General features: G+C 41.6%; 1 protein-coding gene across 2 annotated transcripts in view; it reads left to right on the forward strand.

Annotated features, from left to right (window-relative positions):
- Positions 1 to 15,035, forward strand: part of afap1l2 (actin filament associated protein 1-like 2) — a 202,893-nt gene that overhangs the window by 169,044 nt on the left and 18,814 nt on the right. For both annotated transcript variants that reach the window (XM_052027737.1, XM_052027738.1), the window contains 3 exons: positions 2,648 to 2,738; positions 11,167 to 11,298; positions 13,519 to 13,730. In XM_052027737.1, coding sequence (XP_051883697.1) covers positions 2,648 to 2,738; positions 11,167 to 11,298; positions 13,519 to 13,730 — 435 coding nt within the window. The remainder of the gene's footprint in view (positions 1 to 2,647; positions 2,739 to 11,166; positions 11,299 to 13,518; positions 13,731 to 15,035) is intronic.

Here is a 15,035-nt window from a genome sequence, read left to right on the forward strand (position 1 = left end):
AATGGTAACAGAGGGGGTCAAGAGGAAGAGACCGTGAGAGGGGAACATATTATAAGGCTGCATTAACAAAGAAGAAAACTAACCAACAAGTATTTTTCCACCAGAGCCTACAGCCCACACAACATGCTGCTAATGTCTCAGGAGAGATCTGGTTAAGGAGGCAACAGTTCAGTAAGGAGGTATAGAAGAAAATCAGTTTCCACTTACAAACTGCACTAAAAACATCCTCTCAAACATAAGCCCAAAGAAGTGACTTCTGAACAGTGAACCATCTCACAAAGCGTTTTTGCTCTGCTCAAGGTTTATATATAGCAAGTGCTTTTATCGCTTTTTTTAATTCACTGCTAATGGGTTGTAGGTAGCATTGGCAAGGCTGTCATCGTGTTTTATCCTGAATTATGGGGGCAGTTAAGAGTCAACCACACGGATGGGTCTGGACTCACATATATGGCAGACTGGGGAAGGATGGCAGATTTCTTTCCCTGAAGAACAAAAGTGAACCAGACAGGCATCTGTGCACCTCTGTGCTGACCTTAAACCTATTGGAACTACAGGTGCAGCACTTGTGGTTCATTTGGTTGTAATCCCTGAGTGAGACAATTCCATGTTTAAGTCCCGTCCCAGAGAAAAGATATCTTTATTAGTCACATGTACATCAAAACACACAGTGAAATGCATCCTTTTGGGTAGAGTGTTCTGGGGGCAGCCCGCAAGTGTCGCTGGAGCACCTGGAGGAAACCCACGCAGACACAGGGAGAACGTACAAACTCCTTACAGACAGTGGCCGGCATTGAACCCAGGTTGCTGGCGCCGTGAAGCGTTATGCTTAAGTTGGCACACCGGTTGGCAGGTAGCAGTTTCTGAGGGAGGTCTGCACTGTTAGAGGTACCACCTTTTGGAATAGATAGACCAGGGCTTTAATTTAGATCCAAAAATGTCATGACACCACTTTGAAGCAGGACAATGGAGATATCCCTGGGGTTGAAGAGAATATTTCTCAACCAACATTTATTTTATAAAAAAAAGACTATCTGCTCATGATCACAATGCTGTCAATGGGACTTCCTGTGCAGAGGAAGACTGGCCCTATATCCTGCTAACTAAAGGAGCGGGCTTCCAAGGAAGCTGGATATAAAGGTTGCAAGTTGAAAGTAGATGGCACACAGATAGATAGTTGCCACCCAGCCTGGACCTGAGTGCCCACTGAGCAGTGGGTGGGCAGACCTGAAGGTTGGCTGGATTCTGAAGATTGATGCAATATTTGTGGCAGTTACTGTCAATTCACCTCTCAACATCATTCTACCAATGCCAAGAACCTTGAAATGGAAACATGTACAGGCCGCCCCAGGTAATGAACAGGTTCCATTTTTACAGATGTCCTTAAGCCGTTTTGGTAACCTCACCTCCACAGTATTGTAATGAGTGGCATCAAAAGCACATAGGACTGATAAGAAAGAACAGTTGAAGTGGAGAGAGAGAAGAAACTAGTTCTGCCATTCATAAGAACGTATGTATGTATGTTAGACTTCTGAATTTAATAGTATTACGGGAGCTCGTTCATGTGTTAGAAGTTTGGAACCCAGGGACAGCCTGCACATTGGATATAATGACCCAGAGTGGACAGTAAAATGTCAGTGGTCCTATTAATCTGCTGAGACTTCCCCACAACAGAGTCTGCAACTCTAGGATTTCCATGCACACATTGATGTCCCATGGCTGAGGCCAGCTGTGTCCAACACTGGACCCACTTAAAATGGCAAACTTCATTGGGGTTATAACACAACCTGAAAGGAGGCAAATGTCCTGCTCTATCTTAACACTTGGTGCCAACGTGAATTTTGAGGCAGTCCTTTCAATCAGGTATCCAATTTTTCTCTCTGTAATTTAGCTCCAAAGATTTATAAGAATTATGGCCCCAAATTTGCAAAGAGAACAGCAGTGAGGGTAAAAGCTCTCCCATTATAATGGTGTGGAATCCAACAGCAACTTCTGGCCTCTGCACATGTGCAGTTAAACATGGATGGTTTTATGGTTGATGGTTTTAATTATTTAACCAAAAATGTTGCTGGTCACTTTCCTCCACAGGATGCACTGACTCTGTCTTCATCAATAGACTGAAAACTGAAATGACTGCACTGGTGTGGCCCACAACCTTCTGAAAGTTTTGCCTCATCTCTAAACTTACTTTAAGACATTGACCCTTTGTTCTAGATTCTCTCAAAAGGAAACTGCTTCTCCACATCCACCCATCCAAAGTGCAAAAATATCTCACCTTAATTTTTTCAACCAGAGTTCTCCCAGAACATTCCCTCAGAACATTTCCCCCACCCATGTCTGGGTGGCCGTTAACAAATACCATGCAGATGGCTACCACTGAGACTGCTGTACCCTTCCAATGGCAGAGCGTATTGGGTTTCAGTAACAGAAGGTAACACTTAAATGGAAAGTAAAGCTGAACTAAAAAGCCCTTCATTATTGGGGTTGGTATCAGTGCAGGAAGCTTCACCAATGAAGCTTATCAACCTTTGCATTTAGTTCAGTTCTCCTGAAAAATAAATAAATATCTGTCAGTACCTTGTTACTAAGAGATGTTCCATAGCCATTTAAAAACATAACGTTGGTTTTGCCGTCTTGTGCTTTATTTTAGCTGGATTCTTCAGAACGGTGTTCAGGGGCATCAGAGAGTGGGAACAGTACCGACGGTGGATCTGTCCATGATGTTATTGAGACCAAGGATGGTAGGGCATGATTTTCCTATCAGATAAATTAACAGAATTTATTTTTGTCTGTATTTCATGGAAGCAAAATATTAACCCAGTAAGCACACAGAAAGAACCTATGTAACTTGTATCCTGCACCAATAATGGGAGCTACCCCTATTTTCCATGTATTAATTTAAATGGAAGGAGATTTGAGTGGGCTCTGTTATAGACGTAACCATTGCACTTAGCTGTTTCCTCTGCCCAAGCATTACCTTTTTCCCTGCTAATATAATTCTACCCACTATTGTTTATTAATTAAGTGAGCATATACAATTAATTCTGTTGTATCAACAAACAATCTGCTGGAGGAACTCAGCGGGTCATGCAACGTCTATGAGGGGAAAGGAATTGTTGATATTCCTGGTCGAAACCCTGCACCAGTTCTGATGCAGGGTTTCACCCCGGAACGTCAACAATTCCTTTCCTACCACAGATGCTGCTTGACCCGCTGAGTTCCTCCAGCAGATTACTTGTTGTTTCAGATTCCATTGTCTGTAGTCTTTTATTGTCTCCAGTTCTGTTGTATATTGAGTTCACTAGTTAATAAAATATAGCAAAAGGAATGGGGACATTCTTGTCCTTTTCAAACTAGATGTGATGAACCACTGTCAGTACAGGAGAGGTGATGTGGCCCATTGCCATTCTCCAACTGTAGATAATATCTATTCTTCCCTATTGCAAATTTTATCTCACTTAATTTGTCAAGACAAACCTTAGCATAATTTGACCCAAAATTAAACATTTGACACCTCAGATCCTTTTTACAGTGCAATGTCTATATAACTGCTGGCTTCCATATTGAGCCATGATTGTTTTCCCATTCTGACTGTCTCTGGTTTTGATCCCAACACTGTCAAGGCCAACTGGTGAGGCTAAAACACTGCACATGTCTCTCTGGACCTCACAGCCCATGTGCTCCCATCTCTTCCTGAAGATTTAAGAGGCGTTTAGACAGGCACATGAACAGGCAGAGGATGGAGAGATATAGACCCTGCACAGGCAGAAGGAATTATTTTACTTTTGGGTTCATGGTTGGCACAGACATAGTGGGCCGAATGGCCCGTTCCTGTGCTGCACTGTTCTGTGTTCTATGATATATCCATTGGAATGATAGATGCAGGGTGATGTTTCCCCTCGCTGGGGTGTCGAGAGCAAGGAGTCACAGTCTCATAGTAAGGGTGGGCTATTCAACACACTATGAGAAGACATTTGTTCATCCAGAAGGTGGTGAATCTTTGGAATTCTCTACCCAAGGGCTCTGGAGGCTCCATCACTAAATATGTTTGAGAAAGAGATCATTGGTATTAAGGGAATCAAGGGATATGGAATTAGTGCAGGAAAGTATCACAAAGCAAAAAGATAAGCATGAATATTATTGAGTGGCAGAACAGGCATGATGGGCCGAATGGCCTTCTCCTCTTTCTATTCTGTATGTATATGAAAAATATATTGTAAATTTTTTGAAATACTTAAGCCGCATTAAATTTTATACTTTCATCCTCTTGTTCCCTGTTTAGAGTCCAAGTTAAATAGGCTACTGCCATTGGTAATTACCACACCGTTGGTAATTTTAAATCCAGATCATGTTTCCTCTCAGTCACATTTTCATCCAATAAAAATAATTAAATTCTCTAGGTTTCTCTGCATCACTGTAAACTCCAGCATCAGTTTCCCTGTCTGATTTGCTAATTGATGTTTTTTCATTGTACGCATGCTTTTAGGTTTTTGGGGCTTGTATAATAAATGTCCTCCCTAGGCACAAACCTCATATCCCCTGCAGACCAGTTTAATTTTCCTGCCCAATACACAAGTACATTTAGTGAGACTTTCACAGAGAAGCCCTGTTGGTGTATTTACGTTTACCAGAATAACTCCCCAGGCACCACAAGACCAATTCTCTTTTGGTAATTTGATTGAATGTGTGCCATTAAAATGTGCGTCTAACTATAGTCCAACAGATATATTTATTTAACATTAAGCAAGTAAAAGAGCAGTGTTCACTGCCAAAAGGGATATGTACCTTACCTACAATCTTAATTATTCTGCTCAAAATGTAGGAAGAATCTTGATGCTTTTGCCTGTGATATAGAGTCTTTGTCAAGGAGTTATACAGCACAGAAACAGGCCCTTTGACCCTACTCATACATACTGGCCAAGGTGCCTTTCAGAGCTAGTCCCTTTTGCCTGCATTTGGCCCACATCCCTCTAAACCTTTCCTGCCCATGTACCTGTTCAAATGGCTTTTAAACATTTTAATGGTAGCCACCTCTACCACTTCCTCTGGCAGCTCATTCCATATACCCAGCACCCTCTGTGTGAAAAACTTGCCCCTCAGGTTCCTTTAAATCTTTCCCCTCTCACCTTAAACCTATGCTCTCTAGTTTTAGACTCTCCTACCCTGGGAAAAAGACTGTAACCATCCACCTTATCTATGCCCCTCAAGATTTTATAAATCTCAATGATGTCACTCCTCAGCCTCCTTCCCTCAGGGAAAACTGTCCCAGCCTATCCAGTCCCTCCTTGTATCTCAAGCCCTCCAGTCCCGACAACATCCTTGTGAATCTTTCCTGCACCCTTTCCAGTTTAATCACATCTTTCCTACATAGCACATAGAACACTACAGCACAGTACAGGCCCTTTGGCCCACAATGTTGTGCCGACATTTTATCCTGCTCTAAGATCTATCTAACCCTTCCCTCCCACATAGCCCTCGACTGCACACGATATTCCAGGTGCGGTCTCACCAACGTCTTGGACAACTGTAACATAATGTCCCAACTCTTGTATTCAGTGCCCCATCCGACGAAGGCAAGCATGCCATACGCCTTCTTCACCACCTTGTCTACCTGTGTCACCACTTTCAGGGAACTATGTACTTGTGCCCCCAGGTCTTTCTGTTCTACAACGCTCCCCATTCTGTCATTCACTGTGGTTTAACTTCCCAAAGTGCATTACTTCACACTTGTCAGAGTTAAATTCCATCTGCCATTCCCACTTGATCTAGATCCTGTTGTAACCTTGGACAACTTTCTTCAATGTCCACCACACCACTAATTTTGGTGTCATCTGCAGACTTACTAACCATGCCACCTACATTCTCATCCCAATCGTTTATATACACTGTATATAAACAGCAAACAGCAGGGCACCCAACACCAATCCTTGTTGCGTGTAACTGGTCACAGGCCTCCAATCTGAAAAGCAACCCTCCACTACCGCCCTCTGACTCCTTCCACCAAACCAATATTGTATAAAATTGGCTAGCTCACCCTGGATCCCGTGTAATCTAACCCTCTGGACCGGCCAACCATGCAGGACCTTGTCAAAAACCTTGCCAAGTCTATGTAGACAACTACTGCCCTGCCCTTGTCAATGCTTTTGGCCACCTCTTCAAAAAAAAACTCTATCAGACCTGTGAGACATGATTTCCCATGTGTGAAGCCTTGTTAAGTATCCCTAATCATTCTTTGCCTTTCCAAATGCCTTTCCTGTCTCTCAGAATCTCCTCCAGTAACTTCCCCACCATTGATGTAAGGCTCACTGGCCTGTGGTTCCCTGGCTTGTCCTTGCAACCCTTCTTAAATAAAGACACAGCATTAGCCACCCTCCAGTCTTCCAGTACCTCACCTGTGGTTAAAGACACAAAAATCTTTTGTCTGGGCCCCAGCAATCTCTCCCCTTGATCCTTGTTCAACAATCAGTGTACAATATTATGAGAAGTCCAGATGGTTAGTTTAACAAGGACCATTTCCCTCAGCAGGGAGGTCAGGAAATAAGGGACATAGACTTAAACTAATAGAAAGATTAGGGGGAGTTGAGGAAAACTGATTCCGCCCAAGAGTGAAACTTACTGCTGAAATGTCAGTGAAGATGGAAACCCTCTTGACATTTAGAATGTACCAGGATGAGCACTGGGTATGCAGGGTTACGGACGTTTGAATCATTTGAAAGCTCTTTTCATTCAGGATGAATGTGATGGGTTGAATGGCTTTCTTCTGCTCTGTAGATTTCAGTGATTCAGTGACTGTAGGAACAACAACCCCATGGAATTTCATCTGAGCTTCACATCCACCAACTCAGTGCCTGCGGATGAGATCAATCAGTGTAGGGAGATTGTGGGAAGTGTGAAAACTCAGAAGAATGTGTTTCCCACAGGATTTAAATTCAGGGCTCCTTTAATTGGACTCCCCACGCATGGGCAGATGGCCTTTATGTTGGAAGTCTCCCTTCAAAGGCTCAAACCCTACGAGGTCAAGTAGGCGTAATGAGAGATCAAAAAGGAGGGAAAGATGGGGGAGGGATTGAAAGAGAGAGGAAGAGACCTCAGGCAGGAAGAATTCAGTTCAATTTCTAAGGATGTTATAATCACAAGTGGGGGCAGTTCTATTACTGGGGAAGGGGTGTGAGCTGATGGCTGTCAGATGTAGGGTGGGAAGCCAATTGCAGTGTTGGTCAGCGAGCTCGATCACAGATTTTGGCCCTGATCACAGGAAATGTTCAGTTTAATTATATTGCAGCAACTGCAGTGGTACAACCATCAGTACTGCTACTTGACAGCTTCAGGGACTCGGGTTCAATGCTGATCTCAGGTTCTGTCTGTGTGGAGTTTGCAAGTGCTCTCAATTAACCCAAATGCTCTGGTTTGCTCCCACATTTCAAAGACTTGCCGGTTGGTTAATTGGCTTTTGGAAATTACCTCTTTGTGTAGGTTTGTGACAAAAGAATCAAAGGGGAGTTGATAGGCAGGTGAGAAAGAATAAGTTGCAGGGCTACAAGGAAAGAAGAGAGAGAATGACAGTAGTGAGGTTGGTCTGCAGGCAACTGGGATAGACCTGATGAGCTGAACAGTCCCCTAGTGTGTCATAGTAAGGAAGTAATCATTGACCTGCCTCACGTTCAGACCTGACCCTGGTCTTCATCCCAGACCTAGCAAGTTCTCATAACCAGTAAGCAGACTGTCAATCACCCAGCATGTTTAGGGTCAAATTGGATGGCTCCAATCCCAAATCTGTCCCTTGTATTTTGAATCATCCACAAAGTTGTTCTTTAACCAAGTACAATGTGAACAATGAAACATTTCATACCAATAACTTTCAGAGAGAATTTACATGACTGACTTGTAGCATGGTGCCAAGTTTCTGCCTGGTTTATGAAGAGGTGTATAGAGGAGATACTGACAGGCCCTGGTCTGATCCTGTCGTCAGTGATTCAGATCGAACTCAAGGGATCTGCCCCGAACAAGACGACTGGTCAATATTTACCTCACTGAATTTCTTTGCAGTGCACTCTTCCCATCATGTCACATTAATAGAATTACACATTAAAATAATTCTTAATGGAATTGAGACAGATATGAAGAGCTCATTCAGAGCACGAGGAGGTGATTCAGCCCATTGTGATACAGTATGCCAGCTGTTTGAAAGAATTATCCAGTTAGTCATCTTTGTTACTCTTTACACATAAGTTGCAAACCTTTCCTCTTCAATTTTTTTTTAAATCCCCTTTGAAAATTATCATTGAATCTACTTCCACCATCCTTTCAGGCAGTGCATTCCAGATGTCAGCTGTTTGAATTAATTTTTCCTTATCACATCGGTGGTTCTAATGAACTTAAATCTGTATTTACTGGCCCCTGACACTGCGACCTGTGGAAACAATTCACAGACATTTTGCTGATCCAACTTTAAGGATAATCTTTGAACCTCTCACTTTTGTGTAGACATGTGTAGCTCTGCAAGAGACATAATAATAATAAAAGTAGTAAGAAGAGTTTTACTCAAGCTTCATGATCAGGTTTAAAAGGGGCTTTAAAAGTCATCTCATATCAGTGACCATAGATCGTGGCCTCTGATACTGAAGGTGCAGCTTGACTATAGAGTCATTCAAAGCTGATGTGGGCTGTTTTCTTGAGATGGTATTACTTTGTCTCATTTTCTCAACTTGTGTTAGATTTCTTCCCGTAGTTTGAGAAATGATCAATTTAGTGTAAACGTTGTTATTTTTTATTTTCAAAACAATGATGTTACTTCAGTGTTGCAGGAAAATACAGAATAGTAAAAAAAAGTATCTAAGGTACTAACAAACATACCGATCAGAGAGACTGAACTTTGAATCACTATCAGTGTTCTAGCATTGTTTACAAGTTCTACAGCAAAGCAACTAATTAGGAACACAGGGCCATATTGTTAAGTAATCTTTGTTCAAGCATAAATAATTTCAAAGTGAGAAAAGAGAAATGTTTAGATTTGGGGACTTTTAGGTAAGCTGTTCCATTGAAATTACAACACTGGCATCAACCCAGCAATGTTGAAAAGGTTGAAAGAGATGCTCCATTCCCAAGTCCAGGATAAATCCACTGCACCTCTTCTTCTTGGGCAGTCCCTCAGGATTGAGGATGAGTTGTTTCCACTCCAGTTTTGAGGTTGTTGATGAGGTCCATGTAGGCAGTCAGGAGGATAGTCTGTGAGGTGGTGCACTCCTTCTGCCACTTACGCAGGGCTTCTATGAGATCCTGATGCATGGACCCAGTGTGCTTTCAACACCATCCCAAACCCACTTACCAACCTCCCACTCTCAATCATCAACAAAGTAGTGGAAGAAGTCATCAGTGATATTATGAAATTGGTACTTAATCAGCAACAACTCATTCATTTTGGGTTCTGCTGGGACTTCAGAACTAATTACAGCTTTCCTCCGAAGCTAGATACATGAGCTTAAGCCCAGAACTGAAGTGCATATTACTGCTGTAAGCATTTAACCAAGGAGGCCAGTGAACAATTATAGTATAGACCTTGTTAACTATTTCATCATTTGTAAGAGGCATCAATGTAAATAATAACTAATATTCATGCCACATATGTAGCAGGTCATGCCAGTCTCCAAGACAGAGCCTATGTACTTCCAGTTGACATTCAGTGACATTATCATTGTAAAGTACTTCACTGGAAATTATCATTGCCCAAAAACATGATTGAATTAACCACATAAATGATATAGCTACAGAGGCAGATCAGAGGCTGAATATTCTATGGCAAATGGCTCACAATTTGACTCTCGAAGGCAATCCATTGCATACAGTGCACAACCCAGAGTTATGACAGAATATTCTCTGGTGATCTGGAAAGGAACAGCTCCAACAGTACTCCTGTACCTTGACAACGTCCAGAACAATGCAATCTGCAGCTGACACCCTTCCACCCACCATCAGTATTTGGTAGGTGTAGAACAAGGCATCTCCCAAACCTGTGGTTCCCACTGACATGAAGGAAGGGGCAGCAGGAGCAAGTGAATGTTATTACCTCATTGCTCTCCTGATAAGAGACAGATAAACATTGTATCTTCGTCATCACTGGGTCAAAATCCTAGAATTCATTACCAAACAGCATTACGGGAGCACACTGGCCAAATGATGGTTCAGGGCCATCATGACAGACTCAAGGACAACTGGGTAATGAATCTATTTATTAGATAAATTGCACATTTACATCTCTTCAGAACCTGGTGTATGTTCAGAGATCAGCAAGTCATGAGCTCATGAGTTTTGGCAAAAGTTCCTCACCATGACCTCTGAAAGCTCAGGGAAATCAGCAGCTGGTGTATTCTTAGCTGCGATAGAAGCTGCCAACACTCCAATTCACCAAGCTGGTGGGCAAATGTTCAGGGGCATCATTGAATCATGATTTGAAGTGTTATCATGCATTAATATGTCCCAAGAGTCACTTAGACAGTATTATGTATTTATTTATTTGTGTAAAATTGTATTTTATTTATAATTACATTATTTCATTATTTAAAATATATTTTATACAAAATACATACACGAAATAAAAAAGTTAACATTCATAATCCAACATAGATAATAAACTCTGTAGCTATATTATAATATAATATATACCTTACGTATTTTAATTCCTTGTAGTTGCTCATGAGTTTTGGCAAAAGTTCCTCACCATGACCTCTGAAAGCTCAGGGAAATCAGCAGCTGGTGTATTTTTAGCTGCAATAGAAGCTGCCAACACTCCAATTCACCAAGTTGGTGGGCAAATGTTCAGGGGCATTGTAGTTCCTTGCAGTTGCTCAAATATAATATATATGTAAGGTATAAATTATAATATAATATACCTTACATGTATCTGTATATAAATATACAACTTATGTATTTTATTTCCTCATAACGTGGATCAAAAACTATAAAGAGTTGATTATCTGTGCATGAGTTAGCATTATGAATGTTAACTTTTGGGTTACAGGCATTGAATGAAATTTGTGTAAACTTCTGTTCCTCTGGTTCAAAAATATACATGTGATTTTGGGCAGTGCAGCTGAAAGAAAGAATGGTAATGGGGACAGGAAGTTGGGGGCCTTTCACGATTGCATTAACTTGAGTATTTTCTTTTCTGGCTAGTGAAAAAGAAATCGAGCATTGGGGATCTCAAAACTGCAGGTCTGAAGCTGAGTAGTTTTATGAATCTTGGGAAAAAGAAACCCATATCAGTGGAGATTCCTATTAATAATAAGAAAAACGTTGAAGCGTCAGGTAAGTTTGTTGTGGTTTCCCTCTTGGATGTAGAGACACTGCCACCTTGTGGCATTTTATTTCAACTTATTGCCAGGGGAATCTGGGCACGGAGCTTCAGACATTTGTCATTGTGAATGCCAGTGTACAATACATCATTGTTCAACTGATTTATTACATTTTGTTTATACTGAGAGCCCAGGGTGTGCTGCTCGGAAATAAATTGTGCCAACTCTTCTTAGGCACTTATAGAGTCATAGTTATACAGCACGGAAACAGCCTCTGTGGCCCATGTCCTGTTAAACCTTCCCTCAGAGTCAAGGATGACTTGCACCAATTCCAGATCTGTGGAAATGCTGTTGAGACCAATATGGGACCCACAGACTCTACCACAGATGAGACTGGGACTGCTTAGTGGGGCAAGCAAGAGTGCAGCTACTTTCCCCATTTATGGTACACTCTGTGTGCTCTCACCAAGGGGTCTCGAGGTTCTCAGTGCCATCTCAAATGCTGCTTGTCCATTTTGAGTGGTGATGAGCCAGGCATCCCAGGAATCAGTGGGGATGGAACCCTTTCAAGAAAGCTCTGAAAACTTCTTTGAATCAATTCCTCTGCCCACCTGCTGTGACAGTGTTTGGAACAAAATACCTGTTTTGAGTGTATGGTGGTCAGCATGTGACAACATGACCTGCCCGTTGTGCTAATTAGGGCCACAATGTTTTGATTGGGAGAGGAGGCTAATGTCATTTCCCTTATCCTGCCAGTGGATTCGGAGAGTTATGCGGAGACAAAATTGCCTTTACCTCTCCAGTGCTTTGAAATGCCTGCTGCAGGTTGTTAATGTAGGATGCAGGAGGATGGGGCGCACTGCAGTCTTTCCCTTGCCTCCTCTGCCTCCCTCTCTTATTAATGAACTTTTAGATATGGACCACTTCCCATATCTCAGTAACAACGCTTCCCAGATCCCTGCTCTCCGGGAGGCCATGAACTTTGTGCTGGGTTTGAGGTGATCTTAAAATTCTTTTCTTCAGATGGTCATAGGCTGTGTTAACATGCCAAGGTGATAATAGATTTCTTCATTGATGTCTTCACTGAGAGGTTGTTCCTGGGAATGAGAAGTGGTCATGGGGAGAGGGGGCGTGTTGGAGGGGTCAAGAGAAAGACAAGCTAATGCTTCAGATGGAACCCTTTATCAGAAGGGTTCCACTTGAAGGGTTATCAAAATCTATTAACCCACTTCCCCTTCTGTGTATATTCTACTTTATTTTAGATTAACAATGTTTTGTGCTTAATTATATTTTGAGAAACAATTTTGTTAGCAGTACAGGTGGAATGGCAGTACTAAAATCACTTCACACAAAAAATGCTGAATGGATCTTGATGTAGGAGTGATAAAATAAGAAAACACTAAAAAGAAAGATTTAGTTCTTTCTGTGGATCATGTACTTCCAACGCTAAAGATGTTAACTGACTTAAATCAACAACATACAAGAATATCAAACTTTGTGATCTCCATTATTTATTTCCAGTAACTTGCTTTCCCTGATATTTTTATGGTCTCAGCAAGGATAAATATCTGGCTAGGAATGGAACTGATGATTAGAAGGATAAACAGGCAGAATTAACACTGTTATATTCCATGGATTATCTGTGTCTGCAGCTTTCATTCCCATTTATAATCAGAAATACAATCTAACTAATTTATTAAAAACACATTCCTGCATTATTTGCTTTTGTTCCGAGTCTGCACTGTGTGAGAGAAGAAAAGACTCTTATGGTTTAAAAGAGTGCTGGGAGCTTAGAGGAGAAGGCAGAATCTTGGCTAAGCAAGTACTTCAGGCCAAAATATAGATAAGGTGGCCTAACAGTGGGAGCCCCAGATGGCTAAAACCCTGATCGAATAAGGAGAAAAAAAAGAGAGAAAAAAACAATTATCCCACATGAATGTTAAGGATCTGATGATTCTCTTTCTTCTCCTTATCAGTTCTCACACTTTGAAGTGGGAGTATATTAAAATTGTGTGGTCAGTTTATAGTGTCTGTGACAACGGGATGATGATGCACATTCTCAGCAGTAAATAATAGGATCTGCAGATGTTAGACAAAGCTATGAAAGATAAATGGCAGAGTGAGTGCTAATTGCACAAAAAACAGGGCTATCAGAGAGATTAATTACAGTTGCATCTTTATTTATTTATGTTGGGTGAATGATGTGAGTGGATTTGCATTCTTCTTTTGCCAGGGTATTTGAATGTGTTTATGAACAGCCAGTGGCGCACACGTTGGTGTCAAGTTAAAAATGGACTTATTTATTTCTACCAAGACAAAAGCAAAAACAAAGCAGTTCAACATCCTCTGAACCTGGAAGGCTGTGAGGTTATTCCTGACTCTACTCCAGAGCATTTATATTCTTTCCGCATTCTACAAGATGGCGAGGAAATAGCTTCTCTGGAGGTAACTAACTCTGCACAGTTATGCGTGTTGTCGGTGTAATTTATAGAGTCGTTGAATCACACAATGTTTACAATACAGGAAGAGGCCAGTTGTTCCATCCTGTTCTTGCTGGTCCAAAACATATTCTCCAGCCTTGGAAGCTCTACAAGTGCAAGTACTGTTTAAATATGAGGCTTTCTGCCTCTACAGCTGTTTCAGCCAGTGAATTACAGACCCCTAACTAATTGTTTTCCTCAAACAATTACTTTAGATCTACATCCCTCCAGTTAGGGAATTAGATCCTACCTGTTTACTCCATCTAGGGCCTTCATAATTTTATATTTGTCACGAAGGTCTCACTGCAGCCTCCTCTGTTCCAAAGAAAACCAATGCTGCCTTATACAGGCTTTCTTCATCGCTACAATTTTTCCGTCCCAGCAACATTTTCATACATTTACTCTGCGCTCTCCCCCATAGTGCCACAGCTTTCCCGTAAGAACTTAAGAAGGAGCAGAAACTGACCGTTCAATGCCTTGAGCCCTCTGATTCAAGATCACAGCTGATCCAGTCGTGGCTTCAACATCACTTTCCCACTCGCTCTCCATCCCCTTTGATTCCCTCATGAGTTCAACTGTCTGCCGGTATCTGCCTTACAGACTCATAGAGTTATATAGCTTGGAAAAGGGCCCTTTGGACCAAATCATCTAAGCCAACCAAGGTGCCTGTCTAAGCTAATCCCATTTGTCTGCATTTGGCCCATATCCCTCTCAACCTTTCCTATTCCATGTACCTGTCCAGATGTTTTTAAAACATTGTAGTTGTGCCTGCCTTGAAGATATTCATTGACATTGGCTCCACCAGCTCTCTGTGGTAGAGCGTTCCAAAGATTCACAAGAAAGAGAGAGGAAATTGTTCCTCAGTTCAGTCTTAAATAGGCAAGACTGTTCCTCAGCTCAGTCTCCTTATTCTGAAACTATGCCCCCTAGACCTGGATAGTTCTATTAAGGCGAACATCCTTTCAAGTATCAGCTCTACTGGTCTCTCTCAGAATCTTGTATGTTTCAATAAACCACCTCCTATTCTTCTAAACTGCAATCATGTATGTCCAACTGTCATTGTATTGTCAGCCCTTGTATCCAGAAGTCAACTTACTGAATCCTTTCTGCACTACTTCCAATGCAAGGATATGCTTCCTTGCATATGGTGGCCAAAACTATACAAATTATGCAAATTACACCAGCATCCTTAAAGTTGCATTAAAAACTTTAGACTCCATCTCCCGTACAATTAAGGCCAACATTCCAGTTGCCTTCTGAATTATTCACT

Source organism: Pristis pectinata, chromosome 12 (genome assembly GCF_009764475.1).
Source record: "Pristis pectinata isolate sPriPec2 chromosome 12, sPriPec2.1.pri, whole genome shotgun sequence".
Classification (NCBI taxonomy): Eukaryota; Metazoa; Chordata; class Chondrichthyes; order Rhinopristiformes; family Pristidae; genus Pristis; species Pristis pectinata.